This window comes from Meriones unguiculatus, chromosome 4 (assembly GCF_030254825.1).
Source record: "Meriones unguiculatus strain TT.TT164.6M chromosome 4, Bangor_MerUng_6.1, whole genome shotgun sequence".
Classification (NCBI taxonomy): Eukaryota; Metazoa; Chordata; class Mammalia; order Rodentia; family Muridae; genus Meriones; species Meriones unguiculatus.
This window is the reverse complement of record NC_083352.1, coordinates 83,935,282-83,963,157: the sequence shown is the minus strand read 5'-3', so window position 1 is coordinate 83,963,157 and position 27,876 is coordinate 83,935,282. Positions and strand designations below refer to the sequence as shown.

At 41.9% G+C, this 27,876-nt stretch overlaps 1 protein-coding gene across 2 annotated transcripts in view; it reads right to left on the bottom strand.

The window, feature by feature from the left end:
- The window catches only part of Tmem132d (transmembrane protein 132D), a 605,099-nt gene that overhangs the window by 177,934 nt on the left and 399,289 nt on the right, over positions 1-27,876 (bottom strand). For both annotated transcript variants that reach the window (XM_060382291.1, XM_060382292.1), the window contains one exon: positions 6,396-6,579. In XM_060382291.1, the coding sequence (XP_060238274.1) occupies positions 6,396-6,579 (184 nt within the window). The remainder of the gene's footprint in view (positions 1-6,395; positions 6,580-27,876) is intronic.

The following is a 27,876-nucleotide window of genomic DNA, read 5'->3' as shown; positions in this document are numbered from 1 at the left end:
CAGCTGATGTACAGTCTGTTTCATTTAAGAATAGACAGGTCCTAGATTGAGTGAAAATTTTTAAAACTCATTTCCTGAGAAGTTTATAAGTTAAAATTTCATGGTCCTGAAAGCATGGGGAGCTTGCTCCATTGAAAGGAATTTCTGAGACACACAAGTGTTAGAGAAGATGGCAACTTTCTCATAACTCCAAAATCATCCATAGAAGGAAAACAACTTGACATTCTGGAGGCTGGAGAGATGGCTCAGCAGTTATGAGCACTGGCTGCTCTTCTAGAGGGCTTGGGTTCAATTCCCAGCACCCACATGGAAGCTCATGATCATCCATAACTCCAGTACCAGACGCCCTCTGCAGGCTACTGTGGTTATTGTGCCTGTTCTTTCTCTCGCATGCATTTTCTCAAACACACACACACTATAATATATAATATATTATATAATATATATGCATGCATATATAATATGCGTATTATATGTAAAATATACACGTATTTTAAAACCCTCAGCATTCATCCTACAGCCAAGTTCATCTGTGTAAGGACAGAGGTACTCAATGCCTATTTATGTGGGTTGTAGAACTTGTGGCACTCTTTCACTCCTTCTGATGAGAAAAAGGCATTTAGATATGAAATACAGTGTGTCAGAAGCCATGCACCACCCTGTAGCTGTGTGCCAAGGAGGAGCCTCCAAGCTCTTCTAAGAAATGCAAACAGCTTGCCCCATACCACACCCTGCTGTGTGGTCTGGTAACTACTGCTTTGGAAGAAGGGCCGGAAAGTGAATGCAAGTTTTTAAGAGATAGAATGAATGGGGAAAGAACCAGGAGGTTCCATCAAAGGGATGCTCAGGTCCTCATAAAGCATCTCAGTTTTGCCTGCTGCTGACCGTGGAATCCAATCAGCAGAAGCTAGGGCTCAACTGATGCCCTTTAACCTCAAGAAAATAGCAGCATCTGCCAAGCCCCTCAAGGAGCACCCTCGCAACGAGGGACATGGCAGGTGGGCTAGGAAGCAAGAACCCGTGCAGGTAGCATACTTGGTAAAGCCAGAACATGCTGTTAAGCTGCACTTCACAAACGAAGGGTACCTGTCACTGCACTTGCTCCGAAACTCCGTATCATACCTTCTCCCCTCTGGACCTTCAAGGCTACAAGCATATCTGTGCCTTCATGTCCCTGCAGCTATCATGAGACATCACCACTGTTAGTATTTATATAAAAACGCCACGCATACAGCCAGTCTTATAAGAAAGAGTTTTTTTTTTTTTTTTTTTTGGATGGAGATGGAGAAAGGGAAGGACAGGAATGGTGGGAGAAAGAGGAGAGAGAGAGAGAGAGAGAGAGAGAGAGAGAGAGAGAGAGAGAGAGAGATGGTAGGGGGAGTGGGCACAGCAACAGAGAGACAGGAGAGAGTAGGAGAGTAAGAGAGCACAAGAGCAAGAAGGCAAGAGGTAGACAAAGTGGTAGGTTGGTCTTTTTATGGCCTCTTCCAAGTGTGTCTACATGATGACATCATAGGTTACCAGGCAACCCAGAAACAGGCTGCCTAAATACTAATAATCACACCAAACCTCTTTGGACTTAAGAGCCCTCTTATTATTGTAAAGGGTGATGGCCTATCTGTGCTAACTGTTATCTCTGGGGTAAGTTTTATCTCAAGCCCCAGATCAATAATACTCAGCATTAAAACTTCAGAGGTGAAGCTGAGACAGAAGCAAAACAAGAACCTGGTTAGGAAATGGGTGCAGGATACTTGTTCTTCCAGTCCCAAATGATACTTGTATTGAGCTCACAGCAACACCCACAATGACAACAGTCAAAACAGCCTCTTCTCAAATGAGCGGAAATAAGGGTTCACTGAATTGTGAGGGGTAGGTATTAATGAGCTTTTAAGGACTTACTGGCCTGGCACTCCTAGCACGGAAGTGCACGCCAGTGTCTCGGAAGCCTGGAATAAGCTGGGAATTTGTTCTATCCCTTGCTCAGGAGACGGTGATGCGAAGCAGCCACCACCCTGGAGCTATACTACAAGCCATGGAGGAGCCTCCCAACTCTTCGAAGAAATGCAAACAGCATGCCTTATACCAGAGCCTGCTGTGCGGTCACCACACACTTATCAGGAAGATGCGTGTTTAATGAGCTTTTTTGTAAGACTCTCCCTCCCTGAGGAAGGAATAACGCTTCACCTTCAATACAGCAAAAAATGAATTTTTTTGAATAGCAAGAATTAAACTCATAGAAATTCATGATTGGTTTGAGAGAATGCAAAAGCCTTCAAAGCCCTAGACATGGGGAGACTCCAGATTTCCTGGAGGTGCAGTTACAGAGCCACTGAGAAGCAGGGATGTGACCTTTGCCCTACATTGATCTCTAAGCTTTCATGGTGTCATAGTCGCAACTGCCTTCAGCACTATCTTAGTTTGTTTTTTGTTTTGTTTTGTTGTTTGTTTTCCCCTCCTTATCTAGCTGTGTTGGGCATTGTATTATTCACGGGCTTTATAAGAACAAATAAAGCTGGTGTGCATTTTTCCTCTTAGAATTTATTAAGACAGTTGAGAGATTCCAATTATAGAAAAGATCAATAGATTTGACCACATTAAAAATTAAACAAGGGCTAGCAGCATAGCTCAGCAGTAGAGCACCTGCCTACAATCCCCCAGTGAGGGGCTGGGGACGTGACTCAGACACTAGGTATTTGCTTACCACATATAGGCTTTGGGTTCCATCCCAGGATATATGCATATATATATATATAAACATAATATACATTATATAATTATATATAATATATATACATACATAAACAAACAGGCAAAATCCTTTGTACCAACTCCTAATGTGTGAAATTAGGAGGCAAAGAGCAACTTGGTAAGAATCCATGTGACATGTCAACCAAAAGATGGATATCACTAATACTCAGACAGAGAAAGGATTTGGACTCAGTGGACCTAGAGTTTCAATTCTGTTAAACGAGAATGCAGGAGTAGCTAGTGCCAGCAAGCCCTAGACTTAAAATGTGATTTCCTCTCCTTTGTACAATGTTTTAGCTTTAGAAAAAAATAAGGAGTTGAATTCCCAGTAGGACAATAAAATGGGCAAAGGACAAATATTTAATAATGAAGTAAAAAATGTTACCCAAGTAGGGCAAATTAATGAAACACCGAGATAAGATGTTTGCTTAATAAATTGTCTATTTTTTAGAAAAATTAATATTCTCTGTTGGCAAAGTTGCAGGGAAATGGGTACCTTTACACACAGCAGGTAGAATTGTAAATTAGTTAAGACTTCCCAAAGGCAATTCAACAGACATTACAAAAATGTATTACAAAATTACATATCCTCTGACTCACATCCTTGAATTAAAATTTATTTCTAAAAGTTTTCCTCAAGGGATCGATGGGAGATACGTGCAAAGATTTCTATATCAAAAACACAGGCCACAATATATTTTATAATAGAAAATGTCTTTATAGTGTTTCAGAGTTATGTTAGGGGTTTTTAAACACATGTTTTATTGCTGTTTTTCTTCCATTCCCATTTTAAATGTAGAGGAATGCCTCAGCACCTATCAGGAGCATATGTCTCAGAATGGCTCAGTTGTCTGCTTTCTCACCACTGTGACATCTCACCTGGTGATCAGGCCAGGGGCAGCCTTGGGCATTCCTTCTTTCTTATGTCCACCTACCCAGGTAGTTTCTAGGAAGGAATTTCACCCCCCTTAGCATCTCTTGCCACATGGCTGAGTTTTCAGCTTAGAAGATAGATGCAAATTGTTATACTCATAAAAGAACACATCTGCCTCTGGTCCCTCAGCCTTCTGGATGCAAAGGTGGACATGATTTTTATAGAGTTAAAGGTAGTTGAGACCCTGGTAGGTGTTGGAAACTGACCTCCAGTTCTGTGTAGGAGTAGTATGCACTTCTTTTTTATTCTTTAGGATAGGCTTTCTCTGTGTAGCCTGTGCTATCCCGGACTTGCTGTGTAGACCAGGCTGGCCTTGAACTCACAGCGCTTTGCCTGCCTCTGTCTCCCTGAGTGCTGGGATTAAAGGCATGTACCTCAATGCCTGGCTTGGATTGTACTCTCAATGGCTGAGCCATCTCTCCAGTTCCAACATGTGTTTTATTAATTTGGGGTCACAGGGATAAATAATATCTTCAGGGTCACTCAGCCACCAATTGTAACATCTAAGCCACAGAGCAACCAGACAATCTCCACACTGGACACACAAGAGAATAAATTTAGGCACCAATCTTAGAAGACGAGTGTGATAAGGTCTTATGTAGAGAAGACAGAGAACAGACCCTAACTTTCTGTTTCTCCTTTGCCCATAATTCTTTCCATACTTGTAGCTAGAATGCTTCTGAAGAAACAAATAAGCCAGGGCAACTCCACATGGGTCTTTCTGCAGTGGCTTCCCACAGCATCAGACCATCAATTCGTCAAGCATTTTTCTGGGAACCATGCCTCTAATTTCAAACCCTCATCCTGGTCCATAGATCTCTGTTTCTCTACGAGATATCTCTCAGTGAACATACAAATTAGCAGATGCAAGGCCATTTCACAATGGTAATAGCTTCCTATGTAAAGTAATATTTTATCAACCAACTAATGAGGACCTCAAAATGCCCTATATATAAGACAGGGGAGTCTGAGCTTGAAATCACTCTTGGGCCCAGAGGTGGCCTTTCATAGAGACTTCTGGGAACTTATCAGACCCACACAGTATTTGACTCTAGTTAATTCTATTCAGTTCAAGGATCAATGATGGCTGCCTGCTGCCTGGCTTTCAGATTGCCGTCTACAGGGCTGTGAACAAGCCTTTTCCTTAGAGAACTTACAGCGTTGCTGTGGAGTATTCTTTGTATCTTGCTGTCAATAACAGGATAATCATAATAGTAGCTACTGTTTATTATATGTCTGCAAGGAATAAAAGTTCTTGTAAGGACCCATGAGTTATTTACTTACTCATGTATGTATGTATGTATGTATGTATGTACGTACGTACGTATCTATCTATCTATCTATCTATCTATCTATCTATCTATCTATCTATCTATCTAAAGTTTTGTTGGGTTGGGGATTAAAACCCGTCCTGGTACCTGCCAGGCAAGCACTACACCATTGAGTTCCAGCCTCAGGTCCAGCAACTGCTGTTTCATTCTTCGCACTAAATACTGGCTCTGATTTTCATCTACCCTCTAAAGAAGAAGTAACTGAGGACCAAATAATGTATGGTTGCATGGTGTGCTAGTTTGTTTTTTGTTTGTTTCTTTGTTTTGTGGGCTTGATGAAAGCTATAGTCTCTGAGAATAGGGAATTTCAATTCAGAAAATGCTTCCATCAGATTGGCCTGAGGACATGTCTGAAGAGCATTTTCGTGATTGATGACTGATATGGAAGGGTCTAGCCCATCATGGATAGTGCCATCCCTGGGAAGTTGGTCCTGAATGATATAAGAAAGTAGGCTGAGTAAGCCAGGAGTAAGCAGCATTCCTCTATGGATTCTGCTTCAGTTCCTGCCTCCAGGTTCCTGATTTGAGTTCCTTCTCTGAATCCCTCAGTGATGGACTTTAAGCTGTAAGTAAAACAAACCCATTCTGGGAGCTGGAGAGATGGCATAGGGTTAAGAGCACTTGTGCTCTTCCAGAGGTCCCGAGTTCAATTCCCAACAACCACGTGGTAGCTCACAACCATCTAAAATGAGATCTGATTTCCCAATCTGATGTGCATGAAGATAGAGTACTCATATACATAAAATCTGCATGGACTGAAAATAAACCCATTCCTTCCCAAGTTGTCTTTGGTCCTGGTGTTCATCATAGCAAAAGGAAGCAAAGCAAGAATTGAGTTGTGTTTTTCTGCATTACAGGAAGGTAGCTAATGCCAGTGGAGAACATTGTACCCTCAGCACCAAGATGAGTGTATCCCTGAGCCCTGTTTTTCTCCCATGGAGATAAGGACTCCCTGCATAGATGCTCCATCACCTTTTAAAACCTATTCTCTCTTTTCCTTGTGGAAGTGTCAAGTCACTGTGGTGTTGATGAATAGAGAGCCCAGCCTTCCTTGCATCTTGGTATGAGCATATATACACTTAAACCAAGTCCTCTGCACAGTTGCATGTGTTTAAAATCCTTAAGTAACTTACATTATGGCATGCATGTTCATCCCATCATCCATAATATTCTTATAAAGACAGGCTTATAACTGAACTACATTTTATAAACACAATTTAAAGAACATTACTTAGAATAAAATATGGTTGGCTATCATCAGTGACATTTCATGGACCCAGTTTTGTTCCCATCTTGGTATTTGTTGACTGACATCCTTGACCCCTAAGCTTGGATCACAGCATGAAGCCTTCCCATTCCCGGTTCCCCAAGTGCTCTCTTACCATGGCCAGTGGTATGACCCCAATCAAGTTTTTCTGGCTCACATAGATCTTGGACACCCCCAAGTCAGATGTGATCTCTCCTGGGTATTCAACCTGCCATGTGACAAGCTGTGTGCTGGGTGGGTCACTGGGTCCTTCAATCTCGATGTCAATCTTCATGACTTCGTAGGGGGCATCATCCACACTGTGGAGTAGAAATGAAGGAAAACAGAGGTGAGAAACTGAGATGCAGAACTCACCTGTGTTAGTTATTTTTACAAAATTGTGTTTGTTTCTCAGTTTCTCTCTTAGCCCAGCTATCACAAAGTAATTGAGATTCTATTATATTTGTTCACGAATAAGTTTCACAACACAATCGTGAGCAGTATTAACTCTTTTCTTAACCTCTAAGCTAATTTGGTTTCCCCCCAGCCTGTATCCCAGATACTTGCATTTTGTAGCTTTGCTTGTTGAGCTCTCTCTCCCGGTCCCTTATGGACATCTCCCTGTGGCTGAATCTCCTACTTCCTCTTCTAACTATTCCTCACCTGGCTGGCAGGAAGTCCAGCCCTATTTTCTTTCCTATGCAGTGATTGGCTATAAGCTGCTTTATTGGCATATCAGGGAACAAGTTGGGAAGCAGTGTTTATACAACATTGAGACAGGAGATTCTTAGAACAAGGATTACAACCAGATATAGGGGGCACAGAAATCAACATTTGAATTACACAGTAATCTTATGTCTACACACCTGTGTCAAAGAATAGAGTTCTTTGACACAGAATACTGGCACCTGTGCCTGTATGCTCCAAGCCTTGAGCAATTTAAGGACAAGCCCCCCTTGCCAGGGCTCTGACACCACTATTTAAGGGTAGCTCCTTCTTTTGAGCTATTCAGCTTTCCCAAGACAGTGGCTGCCTTCTCTAAATGCTCTCTGATCCATTTTTTTCCACGAAGAATAGCTCTTTCCCTGGTTTCCAAAAACATCAACATTATCTATGTTGTTCTTATTTCAAAGCCACAATCAATTTAGTCAGATGTACAGAATTTTAAGGGTATCATGGCCCGTGTTCCACTGATGGCAAGGTAGCATTGCACGAAAACATGAGACAGATGAGAATGTGGGCTTAGGGGTCAGCCTACTGCTGAGAAACATGAAGAAGTCATTAGATACCACCTGGAGACAAGAGGGAGTTGTGACAAATGCTGGTTTCTAGACATCTCAGTTCCCATAGGCATGCCTCTGGAAATGGATCTGGGTTCGATGAGCAGGACTATTTTATTAGCCCTTAGTTACTTTCATTAACTGGCTACTTCTGTCTCTTCAGAGTTTCTTCTTAGTACAATGTCTGCTCTCCTATGTGACAGGTGAGAAAGAAAATGGTTTCATGCCAGCCTTTCTTCAGAAGGAGATGAAAGTAGTATAGGTGAGGACTAAGAGAGGCTGGCTGAGAGGGGCTCTTAATGTAACATTACTGAGCAAATACATATCTAGAGACTCAAGTTTTATATCTTCATGAAAGTGTCTTTAAACAGTGATATTTATTATTATCAGCTGTGGTTTTTCATAGAGGACCGGCTTACAGAAACATGTCAATTATAGCATCCAACATGCACTCTCTCACAGGGAAGCTCAGGGACAGCCACTGTGAACAAATAAGGTTAAGATTGCTGATTAGTGATCATGTGATTGGATGGAGAAAAGCCAAGATAAAATCCACCAATAGAGAAACAAGATAAAGAGCCACAAAGAACAGAAACAAGGAAGAAATAAGAAGATACTTCCACTCCAACCTCCTTCTGTTCCAAGATGCTCTTGATAGCCTGGGTACTGCTCAGAGCATGTATTCAAGGATACTTGGTACCAGCTATCACTAGAGCCTTACAGTTTGGATGCTGGAAGCCCAAATCAGAAGCTGAATTCAATGTCTCAGAGAGGGAGGCAGAGCACAGTAAAGTCTGAAGTAGAGAGATTTTAAGTACATAGCCCACCCCCACCGCTGCCTGGCCAGGAAAGGGTCCAGGGTTGGTAGACATGCAAGCAGAAGTCACTGTCGAATCCTGATCTGTACAGAAGGTGCTTACCAGCATACCCAGAGGTGACAGCAGCAGAGGGGCAGTTAGGGTGGTTTCCTATCAACACCTCCCACCTTCCATAACACCAACCCTCATGAGCAGTGAAGTCTTACAGCAGCAGGGGACCTTAGTGGTAAGATGTGCTGGGACTCTTAATCTGATAGACTAGACAGGACAAACACGGTAGATCTTCCACCGGCCCCCAGAGCCTTGGCTACAGATAACCCTGCACTGCCCTGATAACCCCCCCAAATCGAAAGAGATGGGATGGAATTCCCAACCTGAGGAAATCAGAGAAGGACTTCTACCAGGAAGTAGTCTCTGACTTAATTTGAATGCCTGACATTACCAGCCTCGCCCTATCCGTGAAGGGAGAGAGCACCGCCCCCTTCCCTCCCCTCCCCACACACGAGCAGGAAGAAATACAGACTGATAGCATATACTATCTTCTGTTTTATTTCTTTATACATAGGATCTTACTGTGCAGCCCTGGCCAGCCTGGAATGCTCTGTGTAGACCTGGCTGGCCTCAAACTCAGAGAATCCTAACCCTGCCTTCCAAATCTTGGGAATAAAGGTATGTGCTACCACGCCTAGCTAATTTGTTATCAGTTTTAATTATTATTGTTTAATTTTATTTTTGTTTGTTGACTTATTTTTAATTACATTTATTTATTTATTTCTGTGTGTGTGTGTGTGTGTGTGTGTGCATGTGTATGCACATACATGGGGAAGTCAGACAAAACTCTGTAGGGGTTGGTGCTCTCCTCCTATTACATGAGCTTTGGGGGGAGGACTTAGGTTCTAAGGCTTGGTAGCAAGTACTTTATCCACTGAGTTCTCTCTCCAGGCCTTATTATTTTTATTTGAATTAAAGTTTCTTGATTAGGTTTATAAAGTCTGTCTTTTGGTTAGTCGTTGTATTTTAACTTGATTCTCACCAGAAAAGTATACATTGTTTTCCCTTTCCTTCCTCTACATCTAATATACAATAGTCTTCCTACTACTCACCATACAACTACCCAGACACTCTCCTCTCATTCTGACTATAAGTCTGTTTTTCCCCTTACCCATTCCTTTCTTATTTAACTACTTAAAGATTGAAACCATTAGCTCTAAAAAATATAAACTAGGTTTATTTTTTCAACAGGAACCCTAGCGATACTGTATCCAGATCTTCTAGAGGATACAGATGGAGGTCACAAGTGTCTTCCTGTGCTACTATTATTACTGGGACCACTGTCACATGATTATATATGCCACTGCAGTCAACTCCACCTCCAACAGAAATCCACACAAAGATAAGGCAACTCATCAGGGCACTTACATAAAAGAAAACAAAAAGAAGTGGGGGTTTGGTTCAGTGACAGAGCCTTTGCCTTGAGAGTGCAAGTCTTTGGGTTTAGTCCCCAGCACTGAGAAAAATAAAACAAAACAAAAAAAATACAACTAACAAAAGGGGCAGACTATGTCCCAAAGGACACACACTTTCTGACAACTGAGTCAAACACACAAAGCAAACAAAAGTCAGCAGCCAGCATAATGCATAATGGCATCTCACAAGCTGACATTCTCAATACCAAAAAAGAAAGATAATAAAATAGTTGAAACTCCATAAAAATATTTCACAGTCTTGCTTTAAAAATTAATCAAAGATCAACAGGACCCGGACAAGAAAGTGACCAGAGTAGATGAAATGCTCAGTAACCTTGGAGTGAGGATTTGAACACACAGAGGAAAAAGTCAGCATGTAAATCAACACAGTGGAATAGAACCAAAAAAAATTCTGTAAATGAAAGAATCAGTCAATAAAACTAAATTAAAAGAAAAGACAATGGAAAGCATTATAAATGGACAAGACTGGTAAGAGGATTGGATTTCAGGAATGGTGGCCAAGGCTGAGACAGTGCAAAGAAACATTACATATGAAAGAAAAAACAATAGAAATGACAAAATGTACAAGAAATCTTTGATAATAGTGAAGAGACCAAACTGAGAATGCCTGTGGTAGAGGAAGGCTCTGGGATAAAGCCTACAGGGTTTACACAATTAATTTGATGAAATTATAGCTGAGAGCTCCCCAGACTTTGGAAGCCAAAAAGATATGATGAGAAGGACTCCCTCCATGATGCATCATAGTACAAGATAAAAAAAAATACAAAAACAAACACTGAAAACTATAATGGACAAGTCACAACTCACATACAAAGGCAGAGACATCAGAATAACATCAGCTGTCTCAACAGTAACCAGGAGAGCCAGGAAAACATGGATGAATATATCTCAAGCCTTAAAATAAAGCATTGTTAACCAAGGTTGATACCCTCAGAAACTTCTTGTAAAACTGAGGGAGGAATATGAACATTTCAAGACAAGCAGAAGTTGGAGAAATTGATGTCAATCAAGGAAGTACTATAGATAATCCACAGAGGAATACTATAGATGAGGAGGATGACAATTTCTCTATGAGAAGACACTTAATACTAACGTATCATGAGAGGAACAAATGGATAAAGGGGAGCTGGGGAGCTATCAATCAATACCACCATCAAACCTCAAAGAGGAGGAAGGAAAGAACTATCAATAATCCAGCTGTCCTCATATGTGTCTCATATCTCATGATACTGAGATAAAACAATATCTAAAAGAAATGTGGAGAGGAAAAGGTTTATTTGGCTTACAGGTCATAGTCCCTCACAGAGGGAAATCAGAGCAGGAATCTGGGGACAGGAATTGGAGCAGAGGCCACAGAGGAATGCTGCTTACTGGCTTGCTCCCCGTGACTAACTCAGCCTGCTTTATTTTACATCCTAGGACCACTAACCCAGGGGTAGTACCGTACCAAGTGGGATGAGCCCTTCTACATCAATTATCAAAATGCCCCCCCGACTTGCCCATTGGCCAATCTGATGAAGGCAATTCCTGGTGTGTCAACTTGACAACTGAAGCTATGTCACAGACCTTCAAATATACTTTGCAAGCCACGAGAGAGAGAGAAAGAGAGAGAGAGAGAGAGAGAGAGAGAGAGAGAGAGAGAGAGAGAGAGTCTTGTTTCAAGACACTTTGAAATCAACTTTGCCTTTAGGGTCCTCTTCCAACTCTCTGAGTCCTGTGATGTTTCAGTAAATCAAAGCGAAGGCATGAAAACTAGAGCATTAGCTGTGAACGCTTTACTATGCGTTGCGTTTTGAGAGATCAAACACCGTGCAGATATGGACCCTTGAGTGGAGGCAATATTAATAGCTAAGAACTCAGGATGCTAAGACTCCCAGTCTTCTTTCTGTTGTTGCCATCAAAGACTGAATAAAAGCAAGGTTTCTATTGCTAAGACAAGACACCATGACTGAGAGCAAGCTGGGGAGGAAAGAGTTTATTTAGCTTACATTTTCATATCAATGTTCATCAACAAAGGAAGTCAAACAAGGAGGAAACCTGGATATAGGAGCTGATGCAGAGGCCATGGAGGGGTGTTGCTTAGTGGCTTGTTCCTTGTGGCTTGTTCAGCCTGCTTTCTTATAAAACCCAGGACCACCAGCCCAGGAATGTCACCACCCACAATGGGCTGTAACCCGCCCCCCCTTGGTTACTAATTGAGAAAATGCCTTACAGTTAGATCTCATGGAAGCATTTCCCCAATTGAGACTCCTTCCTCTCTGATGATTCCATCAAGTTGATAATTGTGTCAAGTTGATGTACAAAACCAGCTGGTACCAGGAGGAAAGGTTTGATTTAGCTTACACTTCAAGATCACACTCTATCATTGAGGGAAGTTAGGACAGAAACTCGACAGGAATTGAAGCAGAGACCATGGAGGAATGATGGGTGGTGGCTTGCTCTCAGGAATTATGTTCAGCTAGCATTCCTCCTTCTTCTTTCTTCTTTCTTCTTCCTTCTTTCTTCTTTCTTCTTTCTTCTTTCTTCTTCCTTCTTCTTCTTCTTCTTCTTCTTCTTCTTCTTTTCTTCTTCTTCTTCTTCTTCTTCTTCTTCTTCTTCTTCTTCTTCTTCTTCTTCTTCTTCTTCTTCTTCTTCTTCTTCTCCTTCTCCTTCTCCTTCTCCTTCTCCTTCTCCTTCTCCTTCTCCTTCCCTCTCCTCCTCCTCCTCCTCCTTCTTTTTCTTCTTGTTTTTCAAGACAGGGTTTTTCTTTTTGGCCTTGGCTGTCCTGGACTTACTTTGTAGACCAGGCTGGCCTCCAGCTTACAGAGATCTGCTTGCCTCTGCCTCTCTGAGTGCTGAAACCACGGGCATGTGCCACTGTGACTGGCTTTCAGCTAGCACCTGCTAGCTTTATACAAACCAGGAGCACCTGCCCAGGGATGGTGCTCCAGAAATGTCTGGGTCATTCCACATCAACAGTCTTTATTGATACAGACAGTTCCTCAGTTTATCTTTCCTCTTCCCAGGTGACTCTGGGTCTGTCATGCTGACAATTTAACTGGGATACTAGTCACCCACATCTTAATAAGACCTGTATCTGTGTTTTTTTTTTTTTTTTTATGGATTAGAAACCAATATATTATGGTATGGCCTTAAGAAGCACACTAGTGATCCAGCTTCACTCTGCAACCACCCACATGGGCGACTGGCTTCCAGAGTGTGTGTGAGCACTGCAGTAGCATGGCAGAGTGGGTGGGGGAGAGCGAGAGAGTGAAATTTCACTCCCAACTTAGGCTCCTCCAGATGGTCCTCTGAAGTATAAATTGGTGAAATTTTAGGAAACAAAAGTAAAGCTAGAGGTGGAGGGGCAGGGTGGGGGACTGGTCTAGGGCATGCATCAACTCTCTTTTTAGGAAAATCTTTGAGATATACTCCCAGTAACCCTTTCCAAACACTTTTGAAAATGTCACCTTAGGGTAAGACATGCTCTATTGGGTTAGAAATGATGGTTCATAGGACTGCACAGATTTCCACATCCCTTCTACCATCCCTCTGTACCTCAACACCAGACTCTAAATGCTTTAAATGCTTATGGTACATGTCTGGCTTCCCTTGGATAATTCCTGTTATAGTTTGGATGTGTTTGAACATTCCTTCCTTAGCAGGTGGCATTGCCTAGAGAGATTATGGACATTTCAAAGGTGAGGGCTAGGGACTGAAACTTGGTGAAATCCACTTCTGGGCCCAGCTTCTTGATTGGCCAGATGTGAGCAAGTTAGATCCCAGGCACTTGCCATTCCAGTAGCCATGCTTCCATTATGGACTGTAGTCCCTGATACAGTGATCCATGATTAACTTTTCAGGAATGAGGAAAGTTACTAGTACAATTCTTTTGTAATAGTTTACACATAAGTGGAAAGACCTGTAAGTGTTTGAGAGATGATTCATTGGGACCTCACCACTACCACTTATCAGAGATTGTTGGTACTGGAGTGAGATGATTCAGTCCTTGCCTCTAGAGGACTCATAGTGAGGGCAATGCTTATAGTTTAGTGCTGCTTGTGGCATCTCCTGGCAATCACACTTTGTGGGAAGGGCCGTTGCTTTGGGCTGGGTCTTCCCTCTTGAAGCCCTCAATGGGTGTCACAAACACTTCTTTCACACATTCATATACTAATAAATCTTCACCTTATTGGCTATTCTATAGAAAAATGATGCAAATGTCAAAATAAGGAGATAATGTCCTGCTTAGATTTTTGTCAACTTGACCCAAGCTGGCGTCATCTAGGAAGAAGGAACATAACCTGAGAAAATGGCCTGTGGACAAGCCTATGGTATATTTTCTTGCTAGGTGGACTAAGGTGAGAGGGCATCACCCACTGTGGGCGGTGCCTTCCCGCTGCAGGTGGTCCTGGGCTGTGTAAGAAAACAGGCTGAGCAAGCCAGGGGGAGCAAGCAAGTAGAAAGCACTCCTCCATGGTCTCTGTTTCAGTTCCTGCCCTGGGATGTGATCAGGGGTGTAGCCTAGTAAAAAGCCCTTCCTTTCCAGGTTGCTTTTGGTCAATATTTTATGATTAAAAAAAAAAAAAAAACAGGGCAGAAATCAAAGGCAATCAATGAATGTTCTGCAAAAACGCAGTGAGGAATGGGTGAAGGTGCAGAGAGCCTCACTCCAGGCTCAGCTACACTTTAGAAGGACTCCGCATGACAGTGTGGTTTCATGCAGTGGCATTTAGAAAATTTGCATGTGATGCAGACATGAGTGACCAGATGTCTCCCACGTGGGAGGACCACTGTCTTCCTTGTCTCCTCTTTCATGTCTCATTCTCAAGATTAAAATGGGAATATTACTCAAGCAAATTGTTTCTCCTTAGACATTATCAAGCTATTAAAGTTTTCCATTACTGGCACTTTTTTTTTCCTGACTTCTTCATTACCATTTTCAGTGTAAGACCTTTTATGAGGAAATAAAATATGCGCAATCCTTTTAATGCATATACTTTGTAATGAGATGTTTTTGGTCACTATAAATTTATCTTCTCATGAACTCTCTGGTGACCAGAGTCATTCTGGGAAGAAAAGAATAGAGGTGGGGGGAGAGATGGAGGGGGAAGGGGAGAAGGAGAGAGAGAGAGAGAGAGAGAGAGAGAGAGAGAGAGAGATTGCTTCAGCCACAATGGGCTACACTTTTCCAAGTCCCATATATGTCCCTCAGTCCACCACCAGTCAGTCAGTCAGCAATCAACGTATTCACATTGTTTTGGAATTCTCGTCATTTGCTTGTTGTTCTGGGTGATAGAGGCATAGATTCTAGAGTTATCAATGAAAGGTTATGATCAAGTAGTGGCTTTATAGTATCCTCTGAGCTGGGATTGCACTGTTGCTCAAACTCTATGCAGATACAGTCCATGCCAGTCCAAGACTGGTCACAGTAGGGGTTCATCAGAATGATCTCCATTCTACGAAGAACCCAAAGGGATCAGTGCAGAAGTAGAGTTCACAGGCATTTAGCCTGTAGTGAAAGAGTACTTTGAAGGAAACGTCATTCTATCAGGCAGAGAACCACAGCTCTGAGTAAGTGAAAAGCAGAAGGGCTTGCTGGGAGAAGAGAATCCCAGAGAACCTTGTGCTGGCAGGGAGGTTCCCAGGAAAAGGCGAGCTTGGGCTGAGGTCTCTATGATGCATCAGTAGGGAGACTACAGAGAAAGCACTCCAAAGAGAAGGAACTGCATGGGCCAGGGCGTGTGTGTGTGCGTGTGTGTGTGTTCAGAGAACAGGACAGGACAGTGCAGTGGCAACTGAGGCAACCTCTGTTTTGTGGTTGGAATCCTTAAGAACCTTGGGACTGAGAGGGGCAGGAGGTACAGGTGAGTGGTTGGTGGGGAGGCTGTACAAGTCTTCAAAATCATCCCCAAGCAGGTAGCTACGGCTGGCCAGTCACCTACGAGTCATAGCTTGCTTACGCACCATGTTTTAAGCTGAAATTAAGCTTTAGATTCTTAATTTTGAAAAAAAAGATTATGCAGCATAGAGTATGCATGGTCTATAAAGCTTGGCATATTGCTATCTCACCCCATACAGAAAAAGCTTGCCAATTGCTGATCTTTATCATGAGAAAGGAAGATGAATTAATAACCTTTAAATGATAAAATGATATTTACTTAATTACATTGATACTTCTCTAAAGAGAATATGAAGTAGTCAAGTACTTCTCCCCACAGCTAATGAGAAAGTCTGTATATAAGAGTTGACCCCAGGCTATTCTGGATTGGAACAACAAGAGAAGTGAAGAAATAAAAGTTTGCATAGGCAGGTCCTATTATGAAGGCTGCTGTTAGGGTGAGAATTCATACCCCAGGCTCTTCTTTTTTTATTTTTTTTGTAATAAAAAGTACAAAATGCTCTCAATTGAAATAGAGCAATATGCTAAGATGCAATGGAAAGAGAAGAAGGAAAAGGAAAAGGAGAAGGAGGAGAACAAGTCTGTCATCTCAAGACTTGTCCCTTGCATGCAGACCAGCAAACCCCAGTTAATCAGGATGGGCAAAACACAACCAGCCTTGACCTAGAATGGGGTTAAGTCCCTAGATGAGGTCTTACCTATATTACTTGATTGATACACAAATGACTGAAAAATAGAGATAATGTAAAGTTAAAAAGTAAAAACCAACACAGAGTTTGACCTGCTTGATTATTTGGGACCCTTGTCATCATCTCAAAGCATGAAGCAGAAGTCCCAGGGAGAAATGTGTCAGAGATGTGTTTTGTGGGATGCTGTCCTCTGGATAAGACATGGCTCATGTCTTCTTGAAGCTGCAGCAACTGTGATTTCTGACAGGAGACCCACACAAGATTTGGGCCATTGACATTTGGTTATGCAAGGGAGGGCTCATGTGGACCCACACTTCTTAGAGAATACATAAGCAGTTAGCTATTCTGGGCTTTGATTTGCTGCTGTAGCAGTACATAAGCTGCCCATGTTCCTGTGAGTAGCTCATCTCCCATGCTTCCTGTAAGTAACCCCTCACCCAAATTCCTATAAGTAAGCCCCCCATTCTTGTTCCTGTGAGTTATGCCAATTAAATTTCAGCTAGGCTTGAGTTCGGTTGTTTATTTGTTCTTTTTAGGATGCCCTAGCTGGGGTGTGCAGATTTTTAAATATCTACTCAAGGAAAGTTTACACAAAAACACAGTTACTCATTCAAAATGGTTCTAAAGGGAAGGGGTTTTCTTTGCAAGAGAGGACCTCTCCCACTTAGGCAAAGTTCACATTGCTCTTTAAGAATAAGCCCAACATTCTAGTTAGATGATCAGTGTGTTTGAGATGAAATAACATGACCTCCTAGGTTTTAAGTTTCATTTATTAAAAGACAAGTTCCCAATCTCACCCCTTTTGCTCCCATTTTAATTATATTTTCACCTCTGTTTTACCTGGATTGACTTATATAATTTTTTTATGGTGTACTTCACCTGGTATCCACAGTTCAAGAAGGCTTTCCCATGTTCTAAGGTAATTTCCTTGGAGACAGAGGGAGGAAGACATGAGGGGAAGGTGGGAAGGAGGGAGGGAGGGAGGAAGGGAGAGAGAGAGAGGGAATTGAGAGCAAAGATAGAGGATGGGAAATCAACTGTTTATAAAAGGCAAAATTTTATCTAAAGGCAGCTAGTGCCCTTGACTTCTTTGGGGAGGCCCTTCCACTCCATTCCCAATGGAAAGGCATTTTCCACACTTGAGCTGGAATGGCTTCGGTAGACAAACAGAGGGAGAAAATAACACTAAATCTTTCATCTCCACTTCGTGACATTTTCTTAAACATATTCACTTGGAGATAGAGAGATATTTTATTTTTATACATCTCTTTTTTGTTGCAAGTTTTTCCCCCTAAAAAAGAAAGAAAGAAATCCAATCTGTATGCCACAGACACATTAGTATCCTTGCCAGGGCTGCAGACTGTTCGAGATCACATCTTGTCTGCATAAACAGGTACCTTGGATGCCCAGCATCTGTGATGAAGCTTGAGTCTCTGGTGCAACTTGGGTAAGAACTACAAACTCAGAGTGAGGTGGAATTGTCAAGGACTGTAAGCAAGCCAATGACATGCACTTAGCTCCCAAATCTTGGAATCATGGACTTGGAGATCTGACGAAGGGTCTGTGATGGGCTAACTTAGTGTGAAGGCCCTGTTAGCTTTCTAGCAGGAGTTGATGAGTGAGTATGAGATTCTAGCAGTATAAGATTTCCCATCACAAAATTTTAATTAGAACCATTCTGCCACTATGTCTGGTAATTCTATTTGTCTTAGGTCCCATTCCAATTATTTATTTTTTTAAGTGAAAATAAACTAAGCAGGATTATATATATATATATATATATATATATATTTATATATATATATACTTCATCTAAGCAGAATGTCACCAGGAAGGTCAAAGGATAACAGATGTGAAGGGAGATTCAAGTGTCTTTACAGTACCTTGGTGCTTGAAAGTGGGAAATCAAGCCGCATATCACACACACACACACACACACTCACACACACACACACACACACACACACTCACCTGCAGCTGATAGCCAAAGCATGCCTGATACTTCAGGCATGTATAAAACCTGCAGTATGAGTTCCACTAAAATAAAAGACCCACAGACATTATTGTTCTCTATCCACAATCTCTTTAAGCATGCCATAGAATTGAATTGCTGGATTAGAAAAGCTCTTTTGTTCACATAAAAATTCAAAAAGGCATTATTAATTGGTAGTGATGACCAGTGCTAAATCTACTAATGGTTTTTCTCAGCTCCCATTTGACATGACAAATGACAGAGCTCACAGGCTCTGATGTTTTATTATCCTGTAATAAAATTAATTCAAATACATATATAGGTAATTCCTTCCACAAAAAGGGTTTCTGTTTCTTTAAACCTCCATGTGAAACTGTCACGCCACCACCCATGATCAATACATAATTGTGTTTCAGCCTTCTAGTGCCCAAGGTCTGAGACTGAGGAATTAATTTGCCGGTTGAGGTTAATGGAATGTCAATTAATTTCTTGGTATAAATGTCAATACATTCAGTTAGGCTTTGTGATTTAAATATAATTAAAGATAAACTTCAAGTCAACATCGCCTTTTCGGGTTTGGGATATGATGGGTGATTTACTAAAAATTTCATGAAGCCACAAAGGATGAGAGTTTGCCCGTTTGTTTTATTTCGTCCAGCAAGTTTAGTGTGTTCATTTCCAGTAGAATGAGGAAACAGAAATACGCCCCCTCTTGTCTCTCTCCAGCTTCACAGCCCAACTTTGGCATCTATACTTTCTGTTGCTCACTGTGGAGGGTGATAGAATGGACTTTGGAACAAAATGTACCTGGTCACAGTATAGAATACTGATTATTGCACTAATTAGGGTGCATCAGACTTAACTCCTGTGATTGTTAACTTTAATTATCAACAACACAACCTGGACTCACTGAGCATAGTGGCTCAATGAGGGACTGTTTACGCTGGGGAATTGTCCTAATTAAGTTAATCAATGCCGGAAGACCTAGCCCACTGTGGGCGGCTACATTCCCTAGGCATGGACTCCTTAACTGAGTTGAGAAATGAAGCTGAGCACTTGTAAGCAAGCGATTGTGCTTGCATTTATCGCTTTCTACTCTCGACTGCAGAGGTGATGTGCCTAGTTTTTAAGTTCCTGTCTTGGCTTCCCCACAAGAATGGGATATAACCTATGGTTGTAAACTGAAATAAAGCCCTTATCTTGTAAGTGGCTTTATGTCAGGGCATTTTATTATAGCAACAAGAAAGGAAAGGGAACTGGAACTCTGAAGGCCCCAGATTTGCACACAGTACAGTGTCCCTTAATCATGACCTTTTTCAGTGGCTGTCAGACCTCAGGATATGATGTGTCCATGGTGTGTTGAACTCTAGGTGGGACCATTCCATAGTACAGTACCTGCCTGAATTGCAATGGCAACATACACAGCTGGATGAGGCCATCCTGTCAGTGATTTAAATAAGATCACTGTACCAAAGGTTTAGGGCTGTGTGTATATACAGCTCTAGCCAAGACTTTTGTGGTAATAGCTTGCATCTGAAGGTGAGTATCAAATTTGGCATAAGCTCCATTTAGTGCCTGTGATGGGCCAAGGGAAGGCTAAAGATAAATTTCTCAGTGTCTGACTTTGAATGCCAAACTCCTTCCTAGCTGTGGGTCACAGACAAACTAGAGAAGCCACTTGCCACCCGTGCTGTGTTGTGAATGGTGTCCATGGTGCTAAGTGAGCCTGCTTGGAAACACCTCTGCTCCCAGGGAGACCACACTCTTAGGGACATCAGATTCCAAGAAAAACAGACAGAAGGTAAACTCAACCTCCCTGGGCTGGTCATATCTCCATTACTTCTCTCAATCAAGAATCAGAGGGGCAGATGAATTTCGACTCTCAAAGTTGACAATGTTTCCTGATCCACAGAGCCTGTCACCTCCACCTTATATGGCAAAAGGGACTTTGAAGTAAATTGAAGGTCTTGAGATGAGATTATCCTGGACCATAGGTGTGCCTCTAAATGTAATCCTGACTATCATCATTAGACAAAGCCAGTGGAAGATTCTACACTGGGAGGAGCCCCATGAAGGGCCAAGTAGTTGGAACACTATTCTTTGAAACTAGACAAAGAGCTACTAGACAGACTACTTCAGAAGCTAGAAAACAAATTGTTCCAAACACTTTATTTAGCCAGGTCTTTGCCTTCTGGGCCAGAGGAGTTTCCTCAGTGGCCTAAATCCCAATCACCATGTTCTGCTCAGGAGTATGGGCTGTGCTGTGGCCCCTCTATCCTGTCATTTCTATAGCAACAAGCTCAGCAGCAATTTGCCATGTTATGTAAAAGAGAAGATTAATCAACATCATATATATTATGCTTACAATAATTCAATAAATTATTCAGCACAGCAATCAGTAAATATGGAATGGTTTACAAACAACCAAATTATAAAGTATTTTGGCTTAGGATATGGTTGTATCTACACCATCGATAAACCTGGTGTTTCAGGAGACACCTTAGAAGGCTGGCCATACATTGGCAACACCTGATGTTTCCTGATAATACAGAGGGGGAGGGTTTTGTCTCCAGAGATTATAGGTCAGTTATTAAGTCTGGGATATATGATGGTCATGAATTTAGTGTTCAAAGTATCCCTCTTAAGACTCCACTGTAAAGCCACAATGGAGAACAGCTGATTTTGAACAGCAGAAAACCACCAGTATGAAACAATGGATACTCCATTAGATGGAGAGAGAAGATGTATTGAGAATGGGCCATTTGAGCCCATTGCCCTTTTCAGGTAAGGGGCAGTCACCTGAATATTAATTCAGAAGTTCTGGTCCGCTGGCCTAAAATTCTCTGCAGGCACCCAGATTTCAGGCATCTAGGGTATCTGGTATGCAGAGGGTATTGGTGGACTCTGGGGCATCATTCACATAGTCACTGTGACACCCACTTAAAGTGCACAGTGGTGACATGCACATCTGCATGAGGCTGCCATGCCACCAGTGGCACTAATTACATTCGATCAATGGGCCAAGTGTTTAGGGTCATATATTTGTGAAGGTGATCTAGATTTTGGAGGTGATAGTTTATATTTGAAACTTCATATCAAGCTCCAAATAAGCTTCATTTGGTGCTTGCGGGGGACTGAGGGTAGGCTAAATATTGGCTTCTTCAAGCGTGCCTTTGAATTCTGACTGGCTCCCACCCATAACAGTTAGATACAGACAAGACAATAGGTGCTACCATCACCTCCTCCTCAGAGCATCTGTCTGTAGTCACATGGTGTTTCTGTTTAAAACAGGATCCGCAGCTCCCTCAAATGCCATAGTTACTCCAGGTCTTCAGAGCCCCGGAAAGTCTGATTTGAAGGTGATCTGCTCTACACCATTGGTAACAACTGTCTTTACAACTGCCCAAGGTATCCTATCAGCACTCATGATTTAAACTGAAGGTAGGCACCGATGTTTGGTGGGGGAGCCAGGGGAAAAGTGAGGTTTTGAAATCTGATGATAATCATGGGCTTCTTCACTGAGGTTCCTAGAGGAAAAGAGAACTTGAAAAGGTATTAGGTCCAGACTGTGTTCCCCAGTTCACATTACCCTGAATGTCTCAAAGTTTGACCATTTGGAGATGGACACACTCAAGGATACAGAGAGGAGGTAGTTGGTGAGCAGGAGTCAGTCATAGTCAAATTAAAACAGAAAACAGGCATGAAAGATTCCCCAAGTAGACAAAACCACCCGTGCCTTCTAAATGACCTCAGTTTTGTTTGAGTTGTGTCCTGAGTTATTTTTAATGTCAACTTGACAAAAACTAGTCACCTGAGAAGATGGAATCTTAGAGAGTTGCCTCAGTCAGATTGATTTGGGGCCAAGTCTATAAAAGACTGTCTTGATTGGTGATTGATATGGGAGGTCCCAAGCCACTGTGGGTGGCACCATTCCTTAGGCAGGTGGTTCTGTGCTGTATAAGAAAGTTAGCTGCACAGGAGCCTTCGAATGAGCTAGTAAGCAGCATTTCTCTGTGGTCTCTGCTTCAGTCTCTGCTTGAGTTCCTTCCTGACTCCCCGCAATGATGAACTGTGACCTGGAAATGTAAGCAAAATAAACCTTTTCCTTTCTAATTTGCTTCTCATCATAATGTTTATCGCAGTAACAGGAAAGTAAATTAGAACTAAAAATTCGACTATTTGTTGCAATGTATGTCTTAAGGAAGAACTGCAGTATTGCTCACTGAATCAGAAACTACAAAGAGAAGGATCATAATACTAATTGGGGATGTTGCAACAGAAGAGACCAGCAGCATAATTAAGCAGTCAAACATCTTCCCATCCAATCACATACTTCCTTTGCTTCTATGCATATCTTATGAACTTCTCCACCTATGTCTCTCTGCAGAGTCCCTCATCCATTGATGGCTACAGGGGTAAGAATGCATGAGCCTGACAGCAGAGCTATGAACACAGCTTCCAGACTCAACATTCCAGCAAAGTGAAGCTGATTAGTATTTCTATGGCATTAAAACATGAGCTGAATTGAAGTCCTCCTTACGGTTAAAGATTTAAAATATTGTTATGACACTATTTACCTTTTAATCAGGCCCTAGTGTATTGACACCTAGATCTTTAAGAAGAGATTTTGTCTTGGAACCTGGAGCAAGGACTAATATGAAAGCCATGAGAATTAGCTGCTTACTGGCTTGCTCTGCATGGCTCACTCATATAACCTAAGTCCACAAGACCAGGAATAGCACCACTCACTGAGGCTAGACCCTCCCATATCATTAATCAATCACTAAAATACCCAATAGACTTTACCACAGGCCAATCTGACATTGGCATTTTTTCAATTTTCTCTCAGACCAAAAAAACCAAAAAAACATAAACAACAAAGACAGAGAAGAACACAGACGCACATGGAAAAAGAAAAACAGCAGTGGCAAAGGTAACCATATTTCTGTCCATACTCATGGGAAAAGGAATCCCCCTCCCCCGTTCTGCTATGTGTCTGTCTAGCAATTGGTTTTGATTCACCCCATGGCCACTGAATTGTATCATCACAGGAGAGTTTTTTTCTGCTAAGTTCAGGGAATAAGTACAGTCTACAACTTAGCAGAACTACAGGAGATTAATTCCCTGTATGAAGCTAACCCATGTTTTTTTTTTCCATTCCTATTACCCTTTTCGTGTGACCTCCTTTAATGAGCTATTCTTGTTTTCTAGGGTTAAATGTGGTAATTAAAGCCCATTAAGTCATCTTGGAATAAACTAAGGAACAAGTTATAAAATACTATCTGTAGTTTATTTGTGTGTGTGTGTGTAATGTCCACGTATGCATACACATATTTGTGTGGGGTGCAGCACGTGTGTGTGCATGCACCCTCTCTTGCACATGTATGTGAAAATCTAAAGTGGGTGCTGAGAACCATCCTTGACCCATCTTCCAGCTATGTAGTGGGATACTGCTGTGACAGACCTGATCGTGTTTTGGGGAGCATTGTGGAAGGACTCCGGAACCACTGAGTGTTGAGACCTCAGTGGGATGTTTTGTAGGAGCTTGGAAGATAAGAATGTTTTGAGCAGTGCAGAGGAGGGAGGACTGTGAAATTTGGTTTGTGAAATTCAGAGGGAAGATTAAGGACTCCTTCAGAGCTGTTTGCTATTTTGATGTAAGATTCTGTGGTTCTGGTTATCTGGGGCTGAAGAATCAGGTGTGATTAACACAAGATATCAGAACTACTAAAGTGGAACCTGCTCGTCACTGGGATAATTGATGCTGGTTAGCTGGAGCTATGAAATTAGCAGTGACTAAGAAGATACCAGCTTCACTGAGGAAAAATCTTCTGGGAAGTGTTTTCTGAGAGCACAGAGAAGCTGTGTTTCAGAGGTAGCCATGGTTGTACCTCATGTTGGCAGCCAGACTTGGTAATGTGTAAGAGTCACCCACAAGGTACTGGTTTTGATGGCATGAACAGGTCAGTTGTATTGCTTGGTTTTGTGCGCCAACTTTACACAAGCTAGAGTCACCAGAGAGGAAGGAGCCTCAGATGAAAAAAAGCCTCCATGAGATCCATCTGTAAGGCAATTTCTCAATTAGTGATCAACGGGGAAGGGCCCAGCCCATTGTGGGTGGTGCCATCTGAAGGGCTGGTGGTCCTGAGTTCTATAAGAAAGCAGGATAAGCAAGCCATGGGACAGCATCGTCCATGTCCTCTGCATCAGCTCCTTCTCCCCAGTTTGCAGCCCTGCTTGAGTTCCTGTCCTGACTTCTTCCAATGATGAACTATGATCTGGAAATGTAAGCTAAATAAACCCTTTCCTCCCCAACTTGTTTTTCAATCAAGGCACTTTGTCTCAGCAATAGAAACCCTGACTAAGGCAGGCAGAATCTTCCAATCAACCCAGAGCTCACCAATATGGCTAATCTTGCTTGCTTGTTTTTCTGAGGATTCCCTGTCTCTGCCTTTTGAATTTGAAACTCCAGGTGGGAATTTACATATTTTGGGAGGGGGAATCCAAACTCAGGTCCTCATGTTTGCATAGCAAGTGCCATAATCACTGGACCATCTCTCAGCCCCCTCTCTGTAGTAGTTTTGATCAGAGTCAATGCATCTTTATTATTCAATCTTCTCAGTCCACTATGGTGTGATGGACACATTCCTGATGAATCTGAGAAACAGCTGAAAGATACACAATGGCTATAGCCTCATGGAAATGTTCTCTCTAAGTGAAACTTCAAGATATACTTGGAAATAGTTAGGACATTGGGTCTCAGAGGAGACTACAATTAAAAGTTGTAAAAGATGTTTTAAGGGCAAGAACATGCCTGGGCTGAGCCTTTGAGGCTGACTATACCTACTGTGTCTATACTACCACATCTCCTGGCTTCCCAGATGCCCAGGAGCAGTTACCACCCAGCACTCTTAAAACTAATTGAATGTTGTGGTGAGTCTGTGTCCTCAATGCCCAGGTACATTAAAAGCGCTGCATAGCTGTGAGTAAACTTCTCAGGAACTAATCAGAGATTTTTATAGGAAACCCAAGACAGACCGTTTCAAAAAGAGCTTTGGCTAAGACAGGAAATTAAATAATGGTGTCTCAGCCTGCTTCCCCAGCCCCATTTTAAGGCTGCCTTTAGCCCTGAGACAACTCTGGCCACAGTTTCTGGCTGGCTTTTGATGGAAGCATGCCACCCCCATTTTCCACCCAGCTACTTGCAGGGCTCCATTTACTACTGAGAGAGGCTGCAGAACTGGGGCAGAGGAGGGCAGTTGTTTTAAAATTGGTCAACAGTGCCATAATAGTCTGCTGCTCTTTTTCAGTGGGGACTCATAAGCCACCGGAATATACAGTCAACACAAATGCCTGGCTTGAATAAATTTTTAAAACCAATGTCTGACACAGCTTCCGAGACAGGAAAACATCTGGCACACAAACTCGAAGTGTTATTTCCACCACAGCATGCCTGCAATGCCACAGGGAGATCACCTGGGATGGGGTACAGTGAATCAGACAGGTCCCCTGAGTACTTCATTCCAGCCCTGGATTACTTTTAATGACACTAATTATGGTGATAAGACCATGAAAATGTGTCTTCGAGCTCTCATTCTATGTGAGTTCTTACTTCTAAACACCAGTAAGTCCTTACTGGACTGTGAAGTCCAGGCTGTGTGTTCATATTTCTGCTCTTCACCACCACACACACACACACACACACATACATACATACACCCACACGCACACACACATATGCTCACACAAACACATATACAAACATGACCACACAAACACATGCACAAACAAAATCACAAAAATATATAAACATACAAATACAAACACAAGTACACACATATATGTACAAACATACATATATGTGCATATATATATATATATATCAGACTTGCCACCCATGTGTCTGATTCTGTGGTTGTATGTATGTTTGTGTGCATACATGTGTGTATACACATATATGTATACATACACATTCACATATACCAGACACATGGATGGCAAGCTGACAATTTTCACACATTAATAGTAGAAAGAAGAAAAGGCCAGGGAAGGGATGTGTCCAGAAATCCAGGAAGAATTGGAGGGAGTAAGGGAGTGCATATAATCATTTGACACTGAATTTCTCCAAGAATATATATATATATATATATATATATATATATATATATATACATATTTTAAAGGATAAAATCTTCTCTTAGTTGATTCTTGTCAGGTATTCAGTCACACCCATGAGAAAAGGCACTAATACAAAGTGAGTTTTAAAATGTAAAACTCAGGGCTCTCAAGATGGCTTATCAGGGAAAGGTTCCTATGCATACACCCTTAGGTGCGAAGCCTGAAGACAAGAATTTGATCTTCAAAACTCACATAACGGGAGGAGAGAATCAACTGCTACGAGTTGCTCTCTAATCTCCGAAAGTGCACCGTGGCGGGCACACTCTGTGCGTACACACTAAACAATTAAATGTAATTTAAAAACTGATTCTGAAAAAGATCTTTCATTGAGTATTTTAAAAGTTCAGAGGGCATTTTCTTACAGGTTATCAAACTGTGCTTTAAAATCTTTGCAATCTGAACTTAAGAGAAAATGATGATAACATAGGTATATTTTTTTTAATTTTAATTTTTAATTACAGACCATTATGAACTACCGTGTGGGCTCTGGGAATTGAACTTATGTCCTCTAGAAGAGCAGTCAGTGCTCTTAACCACTGCGCCATCTTTTCAGCCCCATAAAGGTGCATTAAAAAAAGAAAAGAAAAGAAAAACAAAACAGGAACAAGGTAATTATATCTTGGGTTACTGACCCAACATATTTTCCAAGAAACTCCTCATTTCCTACAGGAAATGGCTTCAGCAGGTCTGTCAATGAAGCCTCCTCTGTCATCTTATTGATAATTAAGGCTTTTTTTTTTTTTTCGGAACTTCTGCAGAGATGATTGCCATTTCTGTTGTGGTTGTCACAGCACAGTCTCTCCAGCCTTGGCTGGGTCGCCCTGAAGCAACATGATGCTTCTCCACAGTGGGTTCCAGAAAGAATGCAGATGTGGGCCCAGCACAGGCCCCACTCAGAATCCTCCAGCTTCATCCACATTTGCATGTGTGCACTGCCTGTATGTCTATATGTGTGCGTGTGCACTTGTGCTCATTCACATGTGCCTATATGTATGTGCAGGGCAGGCCTGCACATGTCCATGCATTTGTGTGTGTATATGTGTATGCATATACACACACATGTTTTCTGTGTATGGGCATGTATGTATGTACCATGACAAGTGTCAGTCAGCTCATCACCACTATCCAGACCCTCCCGTTCTGTTTCTTCCTGTTCCCTTTCACAGCAGCACCTGACCTTCTTCTGCCCACAGCCCTCATCTCTGGCAACTACTACTCTCTTCTCAATATCCAAACTCTAATAATTTCAAATGTGACATGAATGAATGGGATTGTATAGGATGTGACCTTTCTGAACTAGGCTTTTTTTTTT